General features: G+C 38.3%; 1 protein-coding gene across 1 annotated transcript; it reads right to left on the reverse strand.

Annotated features, from left to right (window-relative positions):
- Nucleotides 1-833: 833 nt before the first annotated feature.
- Nucleotides 834-26,020, reverse strand: impact (impact RWD domain protein). Its single transcript, XM_063466042.1, has 11 exons — nucleotides 25,858-26,020; nucleotides 22,305-22,433; nucleotides 22,162-22,214; nucleotides 21,973-22,035; nucleotides 21,724-21,809; nucleotides 15,606-15,731; nucleotides 15,427-15,521; nucleotides 13,620-13,693; nucleotides 11,660-11,750; nucleotides 5,556-5,690; nucleotides 834-1,476 (listed from the first exon to the last, which is right to left on the reverse strand). Exons 1-11 carry the CDS (start codon nucleotides 25,903-25,905, stop codon nucleotides 1,417-1,419), a joined length of 960 nt encoding a protein of 319 aa, XP_063322112.1. The 5' UTR covers nucleotides 25,906-26,020; the 3' UTR covers nucleotides 834-1,416.
- Nucleotides 26,021-26,066: the final 46 nt, after the last annotated feature.

The following is a 26,066-nucleotide window of genomic DNA, read 5'->3' on the forward strand; positions in this document are numbered from 1 at the left end:
AATTCCTCAATGGCGAATACTTTTGTCCAACCACTTCAGATAAACCAGATTCATTATACAACTTCAGCTTGAAACATAATGTGACAGTGTGCAAAAATATATGATCTGCACTGAATGTTCTTGGGCAGTTACTGAAACAATGACCTAACAGGCTTGCGTGGCAGTATCGGTACGGACTGTACAGATGAAATTTGAAACCAAGCGTTCTAATTATTCTCCTCAGCCTTGAGTATGAAATTGAGTTCTTTGCAAGCCCCTGAAAAACATGATTAAGGGCTGAGATGATTGGGTTCAGCGTGATGACAGCTTGTCAGGGAGAAACAACTCTCTGCTAAGTGAATTAGCTGTAATTATTTCTAATGGCTGAAATGAGCAGGCGGCTTTGTAAACAGACTTGGAGGAAATTTTTCTAAAATCTTCCATTTGTGTTATCATTTGCGCTTTCATTCAAGCAAAATATCTCTCTACATTTGTATGCTATCAGTTATATTTTCTGAAGATAATGAGCGCAGATAATCAACTTCTTTTTTTTTTGCATCATAATAGTCGGGTTCTGCTGGTGGAACCAAATTAAAAAGTGCCTAGATGAGACTTGGATATATTTAGATAGTGGTCCTTTGGTGCTTAAAACCCACTTCAAAGCATTAATATGCAGAATGTCTTTCCAGGGATCGAGTGACACAAAAAGGTGAGGTGAGACAAAATCTCACAGGAGGGAATGAGTGGTAAATGCTCTGAAAGACATACAAAATGTGAAAAGGATGTCTATTTAACAGGCTAGAAGTGTGTGCCAAATGCACTGGAGAAAATGGACGTGGACTGTGTTGCAACTCAGTAAACTCCATTTTATTAAGCAGTGATGTATGATCGCATTTCTTGGAAACGATGAAATGATTTGTGAAAGATCGCTATTGAGATGCAGATTCAACTGGGAAATGAATTAAGGCTTGCAGGGACAACCTCGTTACTGTATCTCCATCATGATGGAGCATTACAATTTTAAAAATACTGGGAGTGCATGCAGAAAAAAAAATCTGTAATTCAAGGATTTAATAATACTGGTGTATTCTTCAGACGTGGATCAACAATCTTCAGATGTGGGGTACATTCAAAGTCATGATCATTGCACAAATCCCCACAATTTGTTTTAATGAAAATGTGGTGAACTGAACACATTTCATTTCAAGGCTTCTTAAACTAAATATAAAAATACACATTCCAGAGTTAAAGCAGTCATCTGAGACGTCATTTTAAAATCCCAGATGATATTTTATTACCTTGAATGAAAACTAAATTGCTAGAAACCATTTGTCTTCTAAGACACATCTCAATTTTCTAAAAACGAGCTTTTCGTTGAATTCGACATCAAATACTGAACGTGTGTTTGAAAAAAGGTCCTCATTTTTCTTCTGAAATTCACTTTGTCTTCTTGCCTTTTGGCCTTTTGGTCTTTAGTCCTGATTTGTTGGCATCATCCTGTGAACCAAGAGGGGAGGATTAGAGAAAGAATGATTGTGTTACATTAGCACTCTATTTAATGGTGCCAGAGCTTTTTCCGTGCTTAATATCTGAGTGCTTCTTTACAGCTCATGATAAACTCTTTTGCCTAAAACTCCCACTGTGTTTGCAAATGTGCAAATTGCAATGTACTGATTGACATGCACCATGCTGTTTTAATGTATTCCTGTAATTGCATCAAACAAAACATTGCCATCCTAAGTACTTTTAGGAAACATCCTCTGCTAATTATTAGTCTGGCAATCCAGACTGCCAACTTGTAGAGAACTCTGAAACCTCTGTTACATAGTGCAGGGTGAACAAATGTTCACTGAGTCTGTCTTGATGCATCAATTTTGTCTGAGTTTGTTTTTCATATTGGCGTAGAGCTTTATACAACAGGAAATTGCTTTGATACCATTTTTAATAAGTGACTCACATACTGCAAAGTAACCGGCAGTGACCTGTTCCTCTTCAGGTGTGAGACTGATTCAGCTCTTTTTTTCCCCCCTCTAAACTGTAGTCTCTTTTTCTCATAAATCAAATCCTATCCAGGTATTCACAGACTTTATGCAATTTTGGATTTAGCTTTTGCAAAACTGATCTCACTCACCTTACCAAAAATGATTTTCTCCCATTCGATATTGCCTCATTGTTTGTTGGGGAAATATGCTGACTTTTGTAAAGGCTGTACACTGTTAAGAAGGAGCCCTGGGACACTGATTTCAGGGACTGACTGTTTCCTCCTCAAAGAATAAAAAGTTCCAGATTTCCACCAACATATCTTCATAGACGAAATTAAATAAGTGTGCCTCAAGGGTTCGGGTCCTGTTTTTTAAATTTATTTTTTATATACACATCAACCCATCATTAAAGCTTGACTCAGGAAATTCTTAACAGTTATCAGTTTAAGGGACGTTATGAGGCTGTGGCTGAGAAGACCTCCTCGTTTTCTCTCTTTATTGCTTTCCGGTGTCCGGTGTACACACGGCACAGAAAATAACCGGCTACTCTGAGGTTAATGTGACATTTTTTTTTAATTCATCATGTCTTTGAGATGAATCTGACTTAAGCAATCCATCCTACCGCCAAGGGGACATTTGTGAAATTTCTCCATATTTAGTGAAATATAGTTCTGTGCAAAAATCGGCCCTCATTTCTTTACATTTGGCTAGGAAAATGCAAAATGGGTACAGTGATTTAAACATGTACACAATTTGTTGCCACTGATGTTCATTTGAGTTCTTCTATAATTTGGTGAACCTCAGCTTTTTCTTCCTGTTTCCTAAGAATAATTTCTTGTCAGCCACCCTGTCGATGATGAGACTTCAGCAAAGCATCTCTCAGGCCCTGTGTCAAGTCTTTCCTGGATTTCTTCCTATTTCTTAATGGCTTTCAGATACTGCTCATCTGATTTTTTTTTTTTTAAAAAAAAATCTTTTTTTAGGCCTGCCACTTTTATTCTCCAGTTTTCTTCAATTTTCTGAGGACACACAGCACACCATGCCAAGTGATTCCCAAAGAATTATCAGGCTAACAGCTCTTTGGGAATCACTGTCTTTGTTAATTATGGCATTTGTTTTTATAGATTCAGTTAAAGAAACTGGAAAAATCTGTGGTTTTGTGACAGGCTGCTAGTAACAAACCACCTAAAGATATAATTTAAAATTGGTTTTCTGTTATATGCAAACACTCTCTATACTGGTGTCTCTATTATGTTTGAACAAATCATAGGTAGGTGAAACTAAAAACAAATGGTCAGGCACAAGGAGTGGACTGAAAATGAGTGAAAGCAGTCAAACTCAAAAGAAAACTTTCAAAAACCTCAGGAAAGCCTTAAAACTTTTTACTTACAGAAAAGTCTGGCTTCAAAACATAAAGAAGGCTCAATACTTTTGCACACCACTGGAAAGTACCATGAAGTCTAAAATGTAATCCTCCACCACTACCATCAGGTCAAATTTAGACTTAGAAAATTACACCCCAATAGATTTCCATCAGCATCAGTTAGACTTACTGCGAATCAGCATGCCAAAATTTAAAACTGGTGATAAAATTGATCAAACGCCTTCAATACTTGTTCCCTCCCGGAGCAGATGGCAGGTCGACTGGACCAGCGCAGACATGCTGGAGGACCGGATGCGCAGTCTACACCAGCTCTCGCTTACCTTTACCCACCCCTGTTGCCTGTCTTGTGTTTCTATGGTGTATTGACAGTCATGTGCTTTATGCGCTGGGGTATTTTTTCTGTTCTCAAACTGTTCTCCCATTAGGTGCTCAGTCTGAGTGGAGTTATATTTTTGTCCTCCTCTCACCTCATGTTATGTATTTTTGTTGTTTTTTCCTATCAGCCTACCTCTCTGACATGTCTTCCTAACGTGATGTTTGTGTAAAGTTTGGTAAGAAGGTTTCTTTGTAAGTGCGCATGCACCATTAGCGTGCTGCCTGCTGTAACCTATAATCTCCTTCGGGATTAATAAAGTATTCTGATTCTGATTCTGATTGAATAATACTCATGCACAGTGAAAAATAAGAATGTCATATATGATCTCATGAGGTAATCACAAATACACCTCAGTACGAGATATTGAGGAGGCTACAATGTTAAACTCAAGCTGATAATTTTTTTTAAAATTCAATTTAAACAGAGCCAATTTTAAAAACAAGGATGAAACCTCCTTAAATGCATTCATGCCCCTCCCTTATATAGATCAGGGGTCCTCAAAGCTTTGGTAACTGAGTGTCAAGTTGGTGCTGCCTAATAGATACATTATTGGGTTTAATGTATCTGTTTAGCAGCACAGTACAACCTGAAGAGAGATCATTATAATGACCTGCTGCTTGAGTTTCAGAGGGCACAGTTTGAAAGCAGTAGTGTATTACTAGTGTTAAAAAATGTATGGTATGACATTACTTTCATGTTTCAAAGTGCAAGTGTTAATTTTAATTATATTTGCAATTTGTCCGTTAAAATTGTGGTGGTTTATGTTGATAAAAGTCATTTTTATTGTTTTTTTTAACTGTAAGTAAGATGACTTACATTTCGTCACACCAGCCAAATCTGGAAATATTACAAAAGCTTAGTATGTATGGACAAATGTCTACAATGCTCCACTCCTGTGTCTTACTATAGAAATGGTTGAATGAAGTACAGTACAAAGCGGTATAGTTTTCATGAATTTTGACACTGGCCTGTGGGAGGACCCTGGTTCTAGATTTTTATTAGGTTTGAATGACTTAAGTTATTTGAATGTCATAAAAAATAGTTTTGAGTCATACTCCACATGTTCTAAAATTAAAGTGTTTGTTTTCAATCCAATCTAATCATCTTAAATTCTTATGTAAATTTTTAGTACCGGTAGACTTCATGAAATGGAGTGATTCTGCAGAGGTGTTAAGTTCTCCTTCCACAGGCAGCAAATTCTAATAAGTTGTCACAGAGTCTGGGTTTTACATCCAGCGGGAACTGGGACTTTGCAGTCAGGAAGGGAATAAAATAAAGTGCTGATTTTTACAGTGAGTTGATGGGGTTTGGAAGAAGGACAAACTTTTAAAAATGTAGGTTTGCAGTACCTTTAATCTATCTGTTGCAGCCACTCAAAGGTCAATCATGTATCAATGGAATAACTTTGGAGAACACAAAGGCGACTTCAAAGCAGACTGGACCTAACTTCAGGCCGGTGAAAGCGTGTTTGATCTCCAGAACATGTTGCAACCAGACACTTCAAAAAAAACAATATCTTTAATGTGATATCTACTGAAAAGTGAAAACACACCATATTTTTGTAATAAAGTGATGTCTCACTGTAACTATACTGTGTAACAGTACAACCCCGGCATTCTGACTCTGCTTTGGATGCCAGAAAAGCAAAACCTCGCCTGCAGTCAATCTCTTTGTTTCCAGATAATTGGAGGAACACTGGGTGGTAAGTCAATTAAACTACAAGAAACCAGGTGGTCTCCTGCATCAGAAAACTGGCAGCAAAGTCAAATTTGACTGATGATGTGTCAGCAGAAGATGACAGAGCAATGTGTAAAAGGCTCGGAGTGTGTCTCACCGTAGAGGCAGTGTATCCCTCCTCCACCAGGATGTTACGAGCACAGTTGTTGATGTGTTTGAAGCGATCGGGACCTAACAAAATGCCCCCGAACCACCTAGACACGACCACCATGACATTACGCACGTCCAGGATCTGTTGTGAGAAATAAACATGTGTAAAATGAGCTGGCTGAGAGCTTTGATAGCTATTTTCAAACTGCATCAAATATATTTTACACTATATTTGATTTATAATAAACAGATGAATCTTCATGAAATGCATCTGACTAAGCTTCCAGTCTAAAGCCAATAACCTATAAATCTAAAATTCATGTATTTGTGGTGTAATTTCTTATTTGGCTGTCTTCCAGAGTTAGACAGAGATTTATTTTACGTTCAATTTCGTGTGTTCAATATGTGGTTTAAGGACACAGTTAACTTATATTAGGACAGAAACAGAAGGGCTTGATGTTCAATTAATTCATTAAATCACATTAGTGAAATATTCTACTCAAACACAAATGAAATAAAAACAACAATAAAACAACAATAAATATGAATGGTATTTTATTGCTTACAAAACTGTATTGTATTGTATTCTATGATCTCAAAAAACTGAAATAATACAGTTTTGTAAGCAATAAAATACCATAACAATAGAAACGTTTAAAAGACCATTCAGAAAAAGTACAATAAATCAACTGTCTACATCTACATGAATGGCATTGCACCCTGCAATGAACATATGGATAATTATCACCCTGCTCTGCTGGTACGCTCAACTATAAAAAGCATTTTGGCCCCTTTTACATGATTGCTTTGATTTTCCTGTCAAAAACTGTCAAGTCCAGCTGCAGCAGGTAGCTTTTTGCAGCGCTACCTGCCTTGAACCAGTACCAAACTGCAGACATGAATTTGGCAAATGTGTGAAGTACTTGGCAGCCAATGAGAGCATTGTTCCCCTCGGGATTTGCCATAAACTAAAACCCCATAAAAAAAAGAGTGAATAGTAACCTTATTCAGTAAGTTCAGTATTTAATTGTTCTCTCTCTATTATTATTACACTGTTATTACAGTGTAATAACAGTTTTATGTTTACAGTTTGTTTACAGTTTGTCATCTTGATACCTCGAGATGGAAAAAGAAAAATTGCTACAGCAGCCAGAAACGTCAAAGGTGCACTCTCATATCTCTAAAGTTTGTTTCCAAATAAGATGTGCAATATAAAAAATGTGTAAATATATAAAAAAGGAAAAGCCTTAAGATTGTTTTTCTTTTTAATTGAGACTGTTTCCCCATGGTCCTCTTCAAGTTCTGCAACTCTTAAGTTCTGAGCGCACAAAGATTAAATTGAGATTAATGAAATTCCCAGTAAATGGCAAAAGGCATATTTCCCAAAACACCAGACTGTGGTCTTAAAATGAAGTGGAGAACTTTACTTTGCACTGCCACAAGCACAAAAAGCAATCTGTCATTTGAAGGGACTCATCCACATCTGACTGCCAGCTCTATCAATAAGATCCCACTTTTATTCATCACCACACACTTCCACATTCACTGTGAGCGTGCACACATCTAAATGAGGAAATGGGAAGAAAGCCTTATGAAGAGGAATGAGATTAGAGGAAAATAGATTTGAGAAAAGCTCTTCATGTAAATTGCTCACTATGCTGAGAGTGTTGCGGGTAGAAGATTAATCACTGTGTTGCTCAAAAAGATGGAGGACAGCAGATCCAGTTACAGGTCAGACAGCTACAGGAATTTACCTGATTTCTTAAATCTGCTCTCATGCCCGCGAGTTAGAAAAAAAATCTATAAAAGGAGGAGGCTGAGAGCTTGAATCGATCTGGTTTTAGGATTAAATGCACTGATTTTCCTTTATCATTCTCCCCATTTACTATTAGGAATATTAGAAGCAGTGGGTGGCTTCCATGCAGCGCCTGGAGACTAACCTCTGATGTGAGCCAGTCGTTGGTCAAGGACACAGTGACAGCAAAATTAGCCTAGCATTGTTTGGATGAAAGAAACTGAAGAGGAGCTTTAAAGCTGCCCCTGCGCTTGGCCAAGGCTCTAACTCAGAACCATGTTGCTGTAAGTCAACAGTGCAAGATACCTTAAATGTACCAAATGTATAAATAAGTTAGTTTTAAAAGGTCAAAATTAATAAAACGGTGACATATTGTCGCTGATATGGAAGTTAATTTGGTGATCTTGTTAGCAAACATTAGCAATTTGGAGTCATGTTTCGGTTTTTCTTTAAGACTCTTTTTCATTTTTACCATCTTAACCTGCTAAATGTTGCCTAATCATCCTAGGATCAGCAGCCAGTTGCTCATTGTGTCTGCTACCATTTAATGCTGAGAAGGGAGAAGGGACCAATCTGTTTTTATAGCTCATGCATGTAAAAGACCCCAAGGAGAGCACGAGTACAAACTACAATAGTGAGCCTAAAGTTGCTAAATTGCTCCACTGAGCAATGAGAAGAATTACAGAGCTGCTAATTTTTCAATGTGCATAAAAAACAAGTTCCTTTATTCTGGTATTTCTATGCAGTGAAGCAACCATTTTCCCTAACTGAAGAATGATCTTTTTTTTCCACTCTAAAAAAATACTTCCTATGCAGCTTAGCTTTTACTTGCACCTCGTAATATCTAGCATCATAGTTAATGGATTGGTTCTTACCTAGTGCTTTTCTACTACGTGAGCACACAAAGCACTTTGCACAGCAAGTCTCGTTCACCCCCATTTATACATCACTTTGTATCAGCCTCCAGAGCCACAGCACTTCTTTCCTCCCTTGTAAAACTGGATGTGTCACTATGAAGCACTCTTGTATCATTCACATTATTCTCTTGCTTATTTTCAATATAAATATATAGATTATTATATTGATTATAGCTATACTCTGTTGGTGTCGAGAAAGCTTTAGAATAGGAGAAATAAAGCTTAATGCGCTTCCTTGATAGCTAATATAGAACATATAATAACACAGATGCAGGTAAATTAGATTTTCTTTGAATTCTTTTAGCATTTAAAAGATCATTTAAAGCAAAGACTGGCTGAGCAGGTTTTTAAAGCGAACACATGAGCGCTTGATTCAAATGAATTCAGTGTAGCAGATCTCAGTTTCTGACATATCCACACCAATAATCCAATGCACCATTTCACAGTGATTTATCTCTCTAACAGGGCCACACTGGCAGCGGCGACTGCTGTCATCCTATGAATGAAAATGAACTTTGACACGAGTCATGGATTTCATCTGGAAAAGCTCTGACACGACGCAGCACCTAGGAGTAATGAGTATGACACAACTACTACAAGTCACTGCTGAGCTTTGTGTTATAGGAAACTTTTAGTTTGGTCACAAACCTTTTACTGGCTTTCATTCAACGTTACAGGGAAACAAAAACTGTGTGGACAATAACACATTTTAGTGCGATGTGGGTGTGTGTGTGTGTGTGTGTGAATCATAGGGCCATCTGACAGTAAAACCCAGTGACAATTGCTTCTTTGATATTTGAAATAAAGGATTAATGACTGTGTGAAATTATTATAGTGGGACCATAGCTCCCAGTGGAGGAAACCTAAACACTATTTAAACATTAGAAGCGTGGTTTATACTACTGCAGCCACATCCCCATACAAAACATAAAGAACAATCTCAGTTCTGTTTTTCTCAGCAAGTACACTTCTCTGAATCAATGTTCGGCTCTGCCTTAGGGACCGGCAGCTTCAGTATTTCCACATCACATCATCTCAGTGTCTCAAAATCAACCCTGACAGGCTCAAAGAAATTCATTAGATAGCCTGTCTAATTTAAAAGAGACGCAGTTTTGACGCTCTGTTATGGACATTACTCTGAATTTTGTGAACGTCCTGAATTGATTTTCACTGGAGTTTGAATACATATTCTTAGAGCTTTATGTGACACCGTCAGTAGATTACTTACTTAATCTATTAGAAGGTTTGCTATTCATAAAACAGAATTAATACTTCTTTCTCCCTATACAGTTGGCTGTGGTTTAAGGCCATAACTGGAAGGTCAGTGGTTCGATCCTGGGCTCCTCCATTCTGAATGTCAAAGTGTCCTGAACGCCAATGCCCTTGATACATTACTGCTTGTGTGTGTATGTGATAGGAATACAGATTATATTTATATTAAACGTTCACAGTATAAAGCACTTTGAGTGGTAGGACTGAAAAGGTGTTAGAAAAAGTGCTATTAAAAGTATAAATGAAGTCATTTCAATAAAAAATGGCAGGTGTGCTATAAGAAAATGCAACTGAATTTAAAACAAGGCCTAGTATTCAGTGTATAAACATTTTTATACCAACAAGAGAGACTAGCATGCTCAATAAGCTGTGACATTTCTATAATCCTTACTGTCCATTATGCTGAAAGGCATTAAAAAACATTATCATTAAAATTAGGAGCATCCTGTTTCAGAATGATGCTGAAAATTGTTACTTTGAGGATTCATGGCTATAATTGATATGTCAGTATGTCCTAAAAGCTCTCTGACAAAGTACAAAGAGTACTGTTTATGATGCTAACCTCCATTATACCTCAAAATGCCTTATAATATGAAAATAAAGCTCTCTGCTTTCAGGAGTGCCGGCTTACTTGCTGTTATGAGAAGCAGAAATAGATGTAGAACCTTCATTCATTAGGCTAATTTCACAGTTTAGGTTAAAGTCAAATGGAGTATCTCTACTTTTAAAATCATTATTAAAAACCTTTCTTTTAGCCCTTAGCTGGCTGCAGTATGCTCCATAATATCTTGCAATGTTCCCAGTCTGCTAAGGAATCTACCATAATGCACTGACCAACTAATTTACACATGCATTCACTGTTGATGGCTCTACTGCATATCATTAACTAATCTCTCGGATGTGTGGTTTTTTTCTGTTTGTTGATCACGGTCTCTCTGTGCTCCTCTTTGTTCTCTTCTCTTTCTCTCACCACCCAACTGGTCACTGCAGATGCCTTACCCACCTTCTGCCAGAGATCTCTGCCTGTTAAAAGGGAGTGTTTTTTTCTCCACACCAATTTAAAGTGCCACTCGTACTGGATCACTGGATCAGTCAGCTTCGCCCAGCAAGGTTGTAGCATTGTCTACCTTACAATAGAAGGTGTGTCGTGAAAATTAAGATTATGTTTTGGCACTATATAAATAAATCTGAAAAAAAAAAAGAATCATAAAATACATTAAAATACCCTCAAACCACTTAATGACATCAAATCTGTCTTTATATTCAGAACTCCTCACCCAAAAATGCCCCCATTGTTTACTGATACAGAGGATATAGGTTACAATACCAGGACCTTGGAACTGGAGAAGCCAAATGTAACTCAGCCGTGTTTTTTATTTATATTATTCACACTTATGCCTTTCCTGCTGTGACATGTTATAATTTTCAACAAAAAGGCCTAATCTGCTTTGGTGGTGTGACATAAACTGTCAAAACTGTCACAACAGCTACCCTCATTAAGAGTAACTTATTTTGAATGCCAGTAAATACAAAAAAAGTGTCAAGTTTCCAATTTATGCTGCAAAATATGATATTAATAAGTGGTGGTTATCACCACTATCATACTATATGTCTACAAGTGCATGCATTACATTTGAAAAACATTTAGGTTGATATTGTGGGAGTGTGCCTTACTGATAACAATCTTAATTTCAAAATCACAGCAGTTTCCATATTAAACTGTAAGTGGTAGCATGTAATTTTAATGACTGCTTGAATCATTAATGCCCAACAAGGGACTGGTGTTGGGTATTAGCTTCAGCTATATGCACGGCTATGATAATCGGACACAACTGTCAGTGTCCTTTAGAAATAAACTAAATTATGCATACTGTGAAAATGAACAGGGCAGCACAGACTCCAATTAAGCAATGCAAAAGCCAAAGGAAAGCTCAAGGCAGCCAGCAGGTTTAACAATGTGGCTGGTTACCATTACTGGGCGGAAGCTTTTGTGCATTCGGCTTTGGCTAACTGACTAGTTCTTTGGGGATTTTTACCTTTTTAACAAACATAACATGCAGTTTTGGTATGAAGCTGAAAGAGTTATCTGTTGGACCAAAGCCAGCATTTATTTAATTAAATGATAACCTGCAGTAAATGGAGCAATCTCCCCCCCGCGGCTGTCTCGCCGTCATCTTCACAGTCCTGCAGGAAGCTGTGCTTGTCCTCGCAGTAAATCCTACAACAGACAGAATCACAACAGCTTGGCTTTAGGCGGGAGAGCATTAAGACGTTGTGGTTAGTGTATGACGCTGTGACACTGACAGCCTCTTCACCGGAACATTTTTTTCAGTGGTCTAAATGTCACAATATCCTCCCCGTGAGTAATGACCACCCAGGCAGTGCACCTACGACGCAACATCGACCTCATTAGACGACACTGTAAAAAAAAAAACAACACACATCTCACACACAGGCAATGCCTGAAAAAACACAAACACACGCTGAGAAAGGCCACACACACATACACACATCTTTTCACATTATGCACAGTACTGTCAGAAGCCGTCATTTTCTCTGGTGCTTTTTTGACCTTTAATTGCAGCAATGTGCCCTTTGGGGAAGACAGATGAGCCTTGAATCTTTACTTATCTCATGTTCTTCTCTACTGTGGGCGTAAACACATATAGACATATATACTTTATTTATATTAGATCCATTACATATTAAACTAAATAATGTATATTAATTTATTAGATTGAACCCCCTTTATTAGATGTTTCCTGTAGTGTCCTTGTAATCACAACTGATTCATTTCAGATTTCTATACCAACACCTGGGATGTCTCGATTGAACTGACAAGTCATGCTACAGCTTTTAAGTTGGACCCTCACTTGCCATCCAAAAGCTTGAATTTTATTCTTTTCCCATTGAAGCTGTTTGGGTAATTGCCTTTTTGAATCAGCCAACCTTTCATAAGCTGCCATTCAATTCTCAGCGAAAAATTTGCTTGATACAATTTTAAATTCAGCGATTGCAAGACGTGCAGGCCCTGAAATAGCAAAGCAGGTCCACGCTGTGGTACTCCGTCGTGACATTTTAGTTCAGATTAGTTTCAGCTGGTTTCCAGAATAGATTTTCCTGTTTCACTTTAGTTTTTATTGTTTGAAAATGTTTAATTTTAGTATAGTTCTTATTAGTTTCACTGTTTTAGTCTGTTTAACTATTATCGTACGGATGCTATGTGTGAGGAGAATCAGTGAAGATATTACAATAAACACACAGAACGATCTGAAAGCAGCTGGCTCACAGTCATGTAGATATCTCAGTCTTAATGAACACATTCATCGATCATTAATCAGGCAAGTTGTAGTAAAATTTTGCTACCCAGCTAACAAATATTTAAACTAAGGCTTTTCTAAGTTCACAAAGTCATTTCATTTAGTTTTTTTTCTTTCAAAAGGCTAGTTTTTATTTTGATTTAGTTCTAGTTCTATTTGTCTGTCTCATCATAAGCTCATCATAAGCTTGTTGCTGAATTTCCCAACATTTTTGTGGTCTTCCTCTATTTAGAAAATTCTTATTCACTATTTTTCTTGTACAGATCTCTGAAGGTGCTTTACTGTTACTATTGCTTCCCTTTACACCTCTTATAGGATTCCATATTGTGCTCCTGCTGTGATCAACTGCTAAGAAGAGCAGCAGTTTTTCATACTGTGGAATATAAAACTCACAGGGTATTAGAAATGCTTTCTCTATAATGCCACTTCTAAGGTTCAGAGAAATTCATGTTGGTTTACATCACATCATCATTCTTTACATTTAGAGAAGGACAAGTCTACAAATCACACTCCCAATCTTATCTGATCTACTGAAACACTTGAGACTTTGCAGTCTTTAGCATAGTGGTTCATTATTTTTCCAACCCACACTCAAACAGTATAACTGCTTGTCTGTTACTACTTTAGTGTGAATGTGTTTGTCTATAATTACAACTTAGATGAAGAGCAAACCACACATTGTGAATAATCAATGTAGAAATCCAAGCATTACAAAGGGTTTATACATTTTTTTAGCAACTATATAAGCGATATGTGACATTACTAACCTGTATGCATAAATATTATGAGTGGCACTGGCAATCTTCTTGTTTTCGTACAGCTTCTCCAGGACCATTTTAACCTGTAACAAATAATGTGGGGAGTAATGAAATGTCACTCTCAGATGCGTTTATACTGACTTTACTGCTGAAGCAAGGCATCTCCTTTTCAGCACTGTGTTAGCTGCAACCTGCTTTCATGCTAAAATCCTGATTGAAGGCATACTAAAACAGCAGTGACGTCCAAAAGAAGGTCAGACTAAAAATGATGCTGTATTTGTGCAGATGACAACTTGTCAAGTCAACATGCTGTCTAACACTGCTGACTAATGCACAAAGCAGCATTAGTCAACTGTTTATTAAGCTAAATCACCTCATGTATTAATTAAACAGACACTGAAAGGCTCAAAATAAAACTGAGGCTTGACTATAGTGTGACAAAAATTGGCTTTAAATTCATGCCTCCCCTGCTTGTTCCATTTTTGTAGTGCTGTCACCATCGTGTCACCTTCGAGTTAGTTACCAAATTTAGCCAGTTGGCTTCTGTGCTGGCAAAGGCTACAGCAACACTTCAAAAGTTACTCTAAAACAGTTAACACACTGTATGTAACAGACAGACGTAGCTTTCAGCTCTGAAAGATGACGGCATTGTGCCTTAAACCTGCACTCCCTTTAATGACCAGAAGGGGGCGAAGGGGGTCATTGCTTAAATTACCCATTTAATCGATGGCCTCTGTAAATGCTGTCCTAATGAGTTAATCGCTAGTCTCAAGTCTTCTTAAATACAACTTTTCAGACATCATGGTCTGCATTAATCTAAAAATTTCAGATAAAGCAGGGTGTGCTTTAAGGCAGGGCTACCTTGAAAGTTACAAGCTGCCACCATATGAGTGTACAGTGTCCCTCAGTTACCCAGTCAAATCCACCGTCACTGGTCACATCCATTTCCATAACACCAAAATGCAAGGGTGAAAGCAGCACAACAGGTTCACCAACGGGTGACTTCATTATGAATACTGTGGGTTTATTACTGATATATTCATATATATATATGTACAGGTCAAAGGAGCCTAGAGGACACAACTGCAGATAATCACAGTACACAGAAACAGTAAATAAGTTCAGATTAGATTTGTGCAATAGCTACTGCAGACTGGGAACTCTGTTGACTCTGGGACTTCATTGACTCTAGCACTATATATTGTGTGCAAGTGGTTTTATGGGGTCCTTAATGTTTTTTAATATCATATTTTTCTCATATGCACCAACCAGGAGTCTCACTCCTGAATGCAATGACAATGAAAGCCTTTTTATTTCATGCCATTCAGTACTGACCAATTTAGAAGAACAAAAAAATAGGCTATACTGAAGTTGAAAAAAACTAATTATGTGCCCAATTTGTTTTTCTTTATATCTATAAATGAAATCAGTCACTTCCAGATCAGTATATAAAATTATGGAAATTATGTCCAGTTCTTCGTCTATTTGGTTTATGTCCTCTAAGAGGACAGCTGTCTGTGTAAATATTTTTATACAAATGACAATTCACAGCAGGTGGAAGCTTTTAAGATAAGCTGGTATGTTACCAGAGAGAGTGAGATTAGCATGCAGGAAGGAACCAGATGATGTTTCAGATATAAATTATCGCATTTCTTCCGCTCATCAAGTATTTCTGTTGAATTTTGTATGAATTGTTGATTGCAGAGAGGATTCATCATTCATGAAAAAAACGAGGCACAAAATTCAAACTGTACACTGTTGGAGCTCCATCTTTTTATGCATATCATTTTTTATTATACTCATTTCCATGCTGTACCTGTCTAGGAGTCACCACAGGCGCCAAATGGGGCTGGAAGGTACTGCGTCGGTCTGTGATCGGGTTTCCATGTTTAATTGGAGGCAACTCCTCATCTACAAGATAAAATATTATCCGTAATAAGACAGAGACTGATTTTGTCAGAAATGATGCCATCGTAGAGTAAAATGTGCTTTTACCATTTGCCTGTTCCAGGAAGAGGTGCACATTTTCTGTATTCAGTCTGAGACTGCTGAGATCTGGAATGTCTTCATCATCATCGACATCCTTCTCAGCCGTCATGTTCACTTTTTCTGGTTCTTCCACTGAAGGAGGTAATATAAGAAATGTTATGTAATGTTATTAAGAAAGTTGGTTTTTTTTTTATATCCCTGATGCCTGTAAAGGTCTTCACCGAGCTGTCTGTAGTCTCAGGGTGCCTGGCACTGAAATGACACCTACTGAGCAAATCATCGCCAAATTACCATTACATAACCTTAACATTGGCATATGAATGCATGATAATGCTAATATAATCTTCAACCAGAATACTGTAAATGTGACTGAGTAAAGTGTCATCGATAAAACAGGAAGGATGTGACTGCAAATTAATTACAACACATCTGACAACATCTAATAAACAAGCCAATGTCGAGAGATCAAACACCAAAAGCCGATCTAAAGGTGTGCTGAAATTAGAACCCTGTTGTTATGGAAACAAAGGTGTGCCATGTGTGAGGACTGCCTTCATCAGCTGATAATCTATGCACATATAGATCGTGTCTTATACGCGGTCTTTCAACACAATCATAAATAAATGTGCCAAAATGAAATGCATGCATGACCTTCCCTCAGCTTTTGATCATAGCAAGCTGATATTATAGCAGTTAATAAAACCTGCTCTTTGAAAAGTCTGCCAGCATTAATATTTAAATATCCTCCAACAAAAGTTGGGATTTTAGAGAATAAGCTTTGTTACCTGTCTATATTTTTGTAATTGTAAACAAATCCCATGAAAATATCAAACCAGTGATGCATTAATAACAACCATGGCGAGCCAGATGGGTTGTTAAGCAAAATCAATTGGAAAGCCTTTGGAAAAGGGCATGCTCTTTTTAAAAATACTAGGAAAGATGTATCTGTCCTTCCCCACCAATCTGATCAATAAACCATAAGATGAATCTATAAGAAGCATGTAGCTTTTAGGTCTGAAACATGTACAAATGTACAAGTGCTTAAAACTTGTATTTATTATAAATGAGCTGTATGACACATCACCTCTAATTGCAAAAAGAAGAAGTCAGGCAGCACAATAAAGCCATCTTGGTCAGTTTTTCACAGATTCATTTGCCCGTTGCATCTGAATTTCAAACACCAAGGTGTCGGTGGCCAAAGCTGTCATCCCAAGGTACAGTGGCCATGTCTTTCTTTTATATACAGTCTATGCTTCAGACTCAGGTCATTCTCAAATGCATGATCGTGTCATCTAGTGTAAGTGCAGCTGAATTCTCTGAGCACCGTGCTTATGTTTTTCACACACTGTGAATTTTCCATTAGCGTGAGAGCACCTACATGTAAAAATAAGCTGCAGTCCAAGGGCTTTCAATTATTAGCAGTCAGTGCAGGTAACGATGCCGCTTACAGGTTCTTTATTCTTCAGCACACAGAACTGACAAAATAAAAACCATTAGGCAGATATTTATGTAATTAGACCCGTTATCACTCTGTGATAATTAACTGTAAGCTGCATATAGAGATAAATATAGATTGTTGAATGGATAATAAACTGAACTAATTGCTTAAAGCATTAAAATACATATGTCTATGGTACAAATAATCACAATTAATTATTTATAAGCCTAACTAGCCTTAAGACTAAAATCATTACAAGCTTATAATTATATATTTAAATTAATTTCAAAATTTGACTTGAAAATGTTCCTCCTACATCTTCCTGCAGTTATCCATTTAAAGAGGTTAGTGGTAGTAAAGTAGCTGCTCTTGTTCATTTTCTTTTACCACTCAGCTGATGCTAAACTCAGCAATGCCAAATAAGTCTGAACAGAATGAAGCGTGCGGTCATACTGGAGCAGAAGTTCTCTACTTTGTTTTTTCCATCCACTAATATTTATCTTAGAAGTTATTTTTAACTCTAAAAAACGATAGAACTCTGTGTGTTTGCTGGGCACTATTTTCAGCTGAGGATTAGCACATTTTGTTTAGGTGTTCTTGAGTATTCTGTACGCATGAACTATTTAAAACAGACAGTGGAACATGTCACCAAGTGCAATAGTGTGACTCACTCTAGTATTTGTAAGAGTATATCAGCTACAATTAATTTCCTCTGAGAAAATATGCAAACGCAAAATTGTCATAAAAAGCACGTACCTTTAAAGGGAACTAAAAAAACAACCTTGTCAACAACAGAGGTCTGTGGCACAGAGGATTTGTTGCAGCAGGCTTGGCATACATAATACTTTTTAGTAGAATTAATCCATCGTTGTTTGTGTGTGTGTGTGTGTGTGTGTGTGTGTGTGTGTGTGTGTGTGTGTGTGTGTGTGTGTGTGTGTGTGTGTGTGTGTCTTTTCCTAATAGGATTTGATAAGAAGGCAAATACAGACTTTAATACGTGTGTTTGTGTGTGTAGTAGAAGTATATTTTTCAGGGAAATAAAAGCTAACAAATCTTGGAGGACCAGAATAAAGAGAAGAAATGGCAAAGTTGAGCTGCTCATGGATCTAGCATGTTTTACGCTAATAAAGGTTCACAATATTTCTTACATATATATGCCTGCACACAGACACAAACAGGACAGAACCACACACACAAAATTACAAATCATTAAAATGTTCCATATTTAGATGAATAAATTCTGTTTTTCTACCTTTTTTCCTCCTGTGTGATCTAATGAATCCAAACTTCATCATCAGAAACAATATTCTGTCTGTACTTTTAATGTCTTTTCTCATGTTTACCCACTTTTCATTTCCTTTTCTGTGAAGTGTACATCTTCAGACTCATCATCCCCCTCTTCCTCTTGCACACAATGTCCCTGTCTTTTGAATGAATGAGCTGTCAATCCCACTCCTGAGCTGAAGTGCTGTGACCAGTTATACTTATTACCACATGAATTGCAGAAAGGGGAATTATGACACGCAACAATGGGGAGGACAGTTAATATTTTTCAGGCTTGTTGCTCAAAAGAGACCGTCTGCCTCAATAATAGATGCTGCTCAGCACTAGATAAGTGAGACAGACAAGACAGCCCCCTTCTGAAAATCTGATTCGGTGTGACACTTGTAGAGAATCTTTAATTTGAGTACCTTTACGTCTTTTTACACTTCAAAAGACTCTGCCGAGGTAACCAAAGGTATTACACTGATATCGATCTCAATTCAGCGCAGTCACTCAGAGTCTTGAGGAGTTTTTAATGCCCCTACAGGCCTTTTCTGCTCATCTTATCACAGCTTTAGACCGCACTAGACAGTTGTCTTAGGAACGGAGGAGTGTTCTAACAGAAAAGAAGAAGCATCAAGTGGGTAAGTGGATCGATCCAATAACTGACCTGCTGATAATCAGTGGTCTAGATCCCGTCCACTGTGTGGATTATCGTGTAAACAAGTCCTTGGAAAGACTGAAACTGACATTTTTCTAAACCCACTGCCAAAAAGTTTGTCCAAAGAAAAGGTCAAATGAACTGCCTCATTGACTGTCACCCACTTGCTCTAACCCCCACTATAAATAAATGCTTTGAGAGACTCATCCTTGTTCGCATTAAGGCAGCCATCCCTGCTGACCTCAACTCACACCAGTTTGCATATCAAGAAAAAAGATAAACATAGTCATCACAGCTCTCCACACAGCTCTTACACAGTTTGTGGGTTTTAACTCAGCTGTAAATATAGTTAACCCCCACAAACTAGATCACAAACCTAAGCTTAGGCTGTTAGTAGTGCATGTGTTTACTGGACATCCTGAGCAAAGGACCCCAGAATGTCATGATGGATGATACTCTCATCCTGAACACTGGCACATCACAGGGGTGGGTTCTCAGCCCCCTCTTCTCCTCGCTGTTCACTCCTGATTGCTCCCCCATTGACACATAAAATTTGATGATGATACCACCATCTGATATATGACAGCGGTGAAAAAGCCAGGGAGGAGGTCAGGCATCTCACAGACTGATATTATCCCAATAATCTGGACTTAAACACAGGAAAAAATAGCAGGGAAATCAAAGTGGACTTCTGAAACACACTGAGCACTCTGCCCTTTGCCACACAAAGAAGAAATAGAGAGGTTAGCAAGCTTTAAGTTCCTTTATGTTTGCATCTCGGCCGACCTCACCGGGACCACAGACATCTCCCATCAGGTGGGGAAGGCCCAACAGAGGTTTTACTTCTTGGGGAAGTTAAAGCATGCTCACCTGACCTACTGTTGCACAGTGTGGTTCATCAGCTGCATAGAAGAGAACAGAAAGGCTTTGCAACAGGTGGTGAGGGTGGCAGAATGTGTTATCGGTGCCACGCTACCCTCCCTCTGTGACACTGGTTGATTCCAAAGAAAAGCCTGTTGTTTTATAATGTACCACACCCAAACCAGACTTCACCTATTCTTCCCTCTGCTCTCTGGGAAGAGATTCAGATCAATCAGGACCAAAACCAGCACCTTAAAAAACCAAAGTCTTGCTTATTCAGTACGAATAGACTGTCCTCTAATAACTGGAAATTTAGTTTTAAGCATGTTACTCGTATCTCTTGCACCGTGCAGTGTTATTCTGTATGTGCTACCTCACTGTGTTTATCTTTATTTCTATTTATTTTATGTTTATACTACAGGCTGTTTGTCTTTTGTTGTCAAAGAGCTTTAGAGCCACTGAACGGTTTTTCATTGTTTTGTGAACAATGACAATAAAGATCTATTCTATTCTGTTCTAATTTATCAGTCGCAGCCACCACTTGACAGATTAATAACACAGTGAGATACTTTTAGCTACTTTCACTTATTCATGTGGTGGCTCCACATGTTTGATTTGGCAGTTTGTACCCTTCCTGACATGACTTTTCCTGTGAATGTGTAAACCACTACACTATGTAGACAACTAGTCAATGAGATAACACAAAAAAGCCAAGAAAAAAAAATTATGTACCGTTCTGTCAAGGATAGATACATGCAAGGATAAAATAAGAAATTTAAGCTTAAAATGTGATATTTCAAAGTCAATTTATCCAACATGTCTCACCAAAAATAACCTACGCAACCCATATGCTGTAAAAAAGCAATAAATGATACAGCTTGTTTGGGTGAAGCAGCCCAGGAGGGTCATTTAACTCTATAATCCAGCACATGGAATGTCGTTTTTACACCTTTAACTTCATCAGTTTGTATATAGAGACTGTTAAGCCTCAGTCCTTTAATATGTATTCAGGAATCATGTGCAAGTTTACAGGAGACAGTGTATACACACAGACTGTAAATAAAAGATTGACATAGCCGCTGTAATGCCACCGGTGGGTAAGGCCCTAATTACACCGTCCTACAGACTGGCAGGTGACCCCTGTCAACCAAATATTGGCCCCTGTCAACCAAAGCAATGACGAGGAGGCTTCTGGGGCAGCACCCTCTCATTTCCAGCAATAACTTGCCAACCAGTTAGAGAATGCACATTGCTCTCTGTATTTGCCAGCAGGTCAAGAGGCTTGTGTGACTGAGGCCTTAGTGGTTATTTTACTTTGTTGTATTTTGCTTGTTTGTTTTTTTCTAACATATGTGAACACAGTTTAATGATATGTTAGCACTGGTGAGTTATTAGCTGAAGCTAAAGCATTCTAAAACTTGGGTGTCGCCGTCACCCGCCCACCCAGCAGGGTGACAACAATACCCCAGTGTTTTACAGCTAAGGGATACAAACTAAACCAAAACAACACATACTCACAGAAAGACACTATAAACTGAACAGCTGACTCCTTAGTATCTTTTAGTAAAACCAGACAAGAACATGAAGAAACCCCTGTAACCTAAAGTGGCCACACCCTTAATTCTGCACAACTTAATATAGTTCCCATGGATGAATTATATAAAAACTAACCAAAGTGCATTCACTATCAAGGTGGAAATTATTTACTTTTTGTACCAGGGTGTAAATATAATTATTTTGAGAGTTTGAGACTAAAATGCCTACAGTTACAACTCTATGAATTCAACGAAGCACTTCTGGAGAGGTCAAGGCTGAGGTGGTCTGTCAGGTGTTATTCCGAGTCATTAAAAATGGCCATAAAGTGTGACCTCAAGTGGGAATTTCCTTTTTTCACACCTCACCTGTTTCTGAGTTCTGGGACTTCTCAACGAGGAAATCTCTAACTTTTTCTACCCACAGGTAGAGGATGCTCTCCCCCGCGTGCTCCCTATAAAAATGAAATATTTTTATGTGAGGGTGGGTCAAATAAGAGGCATGTAAACTACAGTGATATTAAATCATGGAAAACAATGACAATGAAAGCTTTTGATGTGGCTAATATCCCTTTACGGTATCTCTTCATGAAGTCAAAAATTATGAAAGGCACTCACACATAGATGTCTTCCAGGCTGTTTGCCAATTTGGCCCTCTCAGGGCCTCGCAACCACACTGCACTACAACAGCCGAGAACAAACACAGGGTTACTGAGTAGGAGTAGGAGTGGGCCGTTGAGTGGGATGCTGTTCTTTCAAATCAGCAGATCTCCTCCATATTAAATTTGAAAGGCAAATCAGACTTACTTGATCTGGTATATGGGCGGAGCTGCGCTTGGATAATCAGGTGGGAGAATTATCTGATCAATAAAGGGGAAAAAAAAATCAGAACAGCATTACAAACAAAAATGCATGATGGACACTTGTGACTAATATGCAATTTTCTGCACCTGCAAACACGCTGTCAGTTTTGGCTCCTCCAAGTCGGCGGATATTTTAATGCAAAATATCCTGGATGCTTCATCAATCACACACCATTCATCACCATAGATAGAAGACAAAGCCTCAACCTCTTCAATCTAAGAGAGAACGAAGAACAACAAAGCAATTAGATTAATCATATCAGACTCGGTGGTCATTGTTTGGACCATGGGTCCACAGAAAGCTTCACTCACTTTATTTAATCCGTGTGTAACCAACATTTAATTTGATTCACAGAGGTACTTCAAAAAAGCATTAATTATCCCTTGAGTAGAGGCAGTAAAGTGTTTAAATACCTGGGGTCAACCTTCCAAAGCAACAGACAGTGCACAAGAGAGGTGAAGCACAGAGTGCAGGCAGGGTGGAGTGGGTGGAGATGAGTGTGGTCTTGGTACTGACAAAAAGACAGGAGGCTGTGTCAGAGATGCTAGCTGAAGATGCACCTCAGGTCAAACAGTTTGGAGACAAACTAAGAGAGGAAAGGCTGAGATGGTTTTTGACATGTGCAGAGGAGGGATAGTGCATATACTGGACAAAAGATGCTAAAGATGGAGCTGCCAGGCAGGAGAAAAGAGAAAGACTTCAGAGAAGGTTCAAGGATGTTGTGAATGAGGACGTACAGAGAGTTGGTGTTACAGAAAATGATGATGGGGATAGGGTGAGATGGAAGGAGATGATCCGCTGTGGCGACCCCTAACGGAGAAGCCGAAGGAGGAGAAGTTTAAAGCATTTGTTTTTCGTTTTTGGAAATATCCTTACTCGCTTTGTTTCCAAGATGGTAAGATGGTAAGAGAAATGCCATGCTTGCATCTGTACATTATGTTTATTGAAAGATCTAGGAAACAGTTCATTTAACTTAAAGGCTGTAGGTAAGGGTGATAAAAAAAAATACCCACCTAGTTTGCAGATATGAACTTTTTGCTAAAATGGGCTGAATGTTGCTGCTGACTTTCACTTTCACATAATCTTTACAGACTTTGTAGATAAATAAAAAACAGTCTATCTGCAACATGATGAAAGACTTTCAGCTATTTCTATAAAACGTTACATTTTATAATACTGGCACTTTATTTTCTTGTGCAAGCTTTGATAAGAGTGGAAATACTTCCACAAAAGCACTAACTCTGTTGTTAATGGGAAATGGCCGAACAAATACATCACACCCCTTTCACTTCCTGATAAAACTGCCCAAATAGCTCTTTCCCTACCTATCTGACTACCACTACTTCATTAATCACTGTGGTGGAACTTATCAAGTGAAAGAGGCAAAGATGAAGTGTATTTAATAAGAATATTCAAATTAATGTTTTTGTTTTTACACTCTTCTGGACTAACTTTGGAATAACTTTGGGACCTGGAGCAGCTCCTCAGCTTGGCCTCGGCCATAAATTAGCTGTTGTAGCTCTCATCCAACTCTGCATACGTCAGTTTCTTTTTGACAGGCAAAGAAGACTTGAACATCAGACAGGTGGGGCAGAGCTGTATGTCTGAGATGATAATAGCAGGAGAATCCTTGCTCATACATAGACAAGACTAAACCAAGGGCGAGCAGTTAATTTTTCCAAGGGGCAACATGGGAAATTGGGCTGTTGCGGAGGGCTGCACAAAAAAGCTGAACTCAATTCACTTCAATGTTAATTTTTATCTCTTTATAAAATGCTACTGATAAGAGTAAATGTTACAATTAGGCCCTAATTGTGTCCACTTGGGAAATTTAATTGGCCAGCCCCGCTGTAAACTGAGTCCTTAGAGCTGTTTGAAGAAGGCCTTTGTCTCACTGGGATTACTTGTAATTAGATTGATCTCAATAATTAAAACTTATTGGCCTTTCTTAATATGAGCAGCCACCATTGTAACAGTATCTACACTCAGCAGCCATTTTATTAGTTACACCTTGCTAGTTTCAAGCCGGAACCCCCTTTGCTTTCATAACTCTGTTAAGTCTTTGGGAAATAGATTTAAACAAGGTGCTGGAAATATTCTTCAGAGATTTTAGTGTGTATTGACATGACAGCATCACACAGTTACACCTGCACATCCAACCAACTCTCCTGTTCCAGCACATCATAAAGGATGTGGATACTATTGGATGAGATGTGGTGACTCTGAAGGCTATTTGATTTTGTGACGTTGTGATGTTCAAGAAACCAGTTTGAGATGATTTGTGAAATGGTGCGTTATTCTGCTGGAAGCAGCTGTTAGAAGATGGGTACACTGTGGTCATAAAGGGGTTATAACATTTAAATGATGCTCAATTGGCACTAAGAGGCCCAAAGTGTGCCTAGTAAATCTCACTCACACCATTATACCATCACCACCCTGAACTGTGATATATGGCAGGAGGGATCCAGGCTTTTATTCTTACCCCACCAGCCGAATGTTGCAGGGTTGGTGTGTTGCACATTTAGAGATGTTCTTCTGCATTACTCGGTTTTAATGAGCGGTTATTTGAGTTACATTCCTATCAGCTGTAAGCAGCTTGGCCATTCTCCTCTGACCTCTGGCATCACAAGGGACGTTCACACAGAGAGAACAGGATATTTTCTCTTTTTTAGACCGTCTTCTGTAAACCCTAGCAGTGGTTGTGTGAGAAAATCCCAGCAGATCAGCAGTTACTGAACTGCTCAGAGCAGACCATCTGGCACCAACAACCTTGCCACATTCAAAGTCACTCAAATCACCTTTTTTCCCCATTTTGATGCTCAGGTTGAACTTTAGCAAGTCATCTTGACCATGTCTAAATACCTAATTAAAATGAATTGCTGCCATGTGATTGGCTGATTAAATATTTGTGTTAAGTAGTCATTAAATAGGTGTACCTAATGAAATAAGACAAGTATCAATATGGCCCCTTTGAATATGTGAAGAAAAGCAATGGGACTCCAGCAAATCTGAGCTGTAAACTGAATGATAACACACACACACACAAACAAAGACGTCGTAATGTATGTAGATGATTGTCTCAGAGAACAGTGTTATTGTGAGATTACAGTTACTGATCTCAAGACAGTATATGTCATTATTTTCTTTATGATTCCCAACTTAGATGCCAATGTTTACTTTCCCTGAATATAAAGACAGTGGGTACACAACTGTATAGCAACAAAAAGTTAAATTATGTATGCCTGCGATGGTGTTCACTTTTTTCCCTTTTTTCTGCTGTTTTGACACTTTGCGTTGATGTGTGGCCTCTGTGCACCCTGCTGCACCTGCTGCGCTTCAAACATCACTTCCAAAAGTGTTAATGAATCCAGACACCTTGGGAACAACCTTCAGTATATGTGTGTGTCTGTGTATGTATGTTTATTCAAGTTTTTTTATGTGCTGCTCATGTATATTCATTTTGATCTTAAATAACACAGCAGGGCTTGTTCAACCTGCCAACTCTACAGCTACCGCATTTGGCTTACGTGCTCTCACCAGGCCAGTTGAAAATATTACAACAAACAAGACATTTCGCACAAACTGACAGGATTGCCTAACTTTTTCTGAGGATTAAAAAAGGAAGTACTTTGTGCTTACTTGAGCCTGAAGATCCCCATCATTCCCCGGAGTTATGATATCCGCCATTTATTCTTCTCATGACTAAGTGTCACCTATATCAAGTCTGTTGATTATTCAATAAACTACAAAACTCATAAGACACACATGTACATGAGCTATATGTTGACGCCCAGCTCTGTGAAACTACTTCCTGGTCAAAGCAGATTGACTCATGTCTGCGTATGTTA

The sequence above is a fragment of the Pelmatolapia mariae genome, linkage group LG23, assembly GCF_036321145.2.
Source record: "Pelmatolapia mariae isolate MD_Pm_ZW linkage group LG23, Pm_UMD_F_2, whole genome shotgun sequence".
Classification (NCBI taxonomy): Eukaryota; Metazoa; Chordata; class Actinopteri; order Cichliformes; family Cichlidae; genus Pelmatolapia; species Pelmatolapia mariae.

Bases quoted from the DNA above. Each gene is read 5' to 3' on its own strand.
- impact (XM_063466042.1), bottom strand. From the start codon at position 25,905: ATGGCGGATATCATAACTCCGGGGAATGATGGGGATCTTCAGGCTCAA. The intron at 22,434-25,857 runs GTAAGCACAAAG...GTTCTCTCTTAG, and splicing joins ATGGGGATCTTCAGGCTCAA to ATTGAAGAGGTTGAGGCTTT. The intron at 15,522-15,605 runs GTAAAAGCACAT...TTTATCTTGTAG, and splicing joins CTTCCTGGAACAGGCAAATG to ATGAGGAGTTGCCTCCAATT.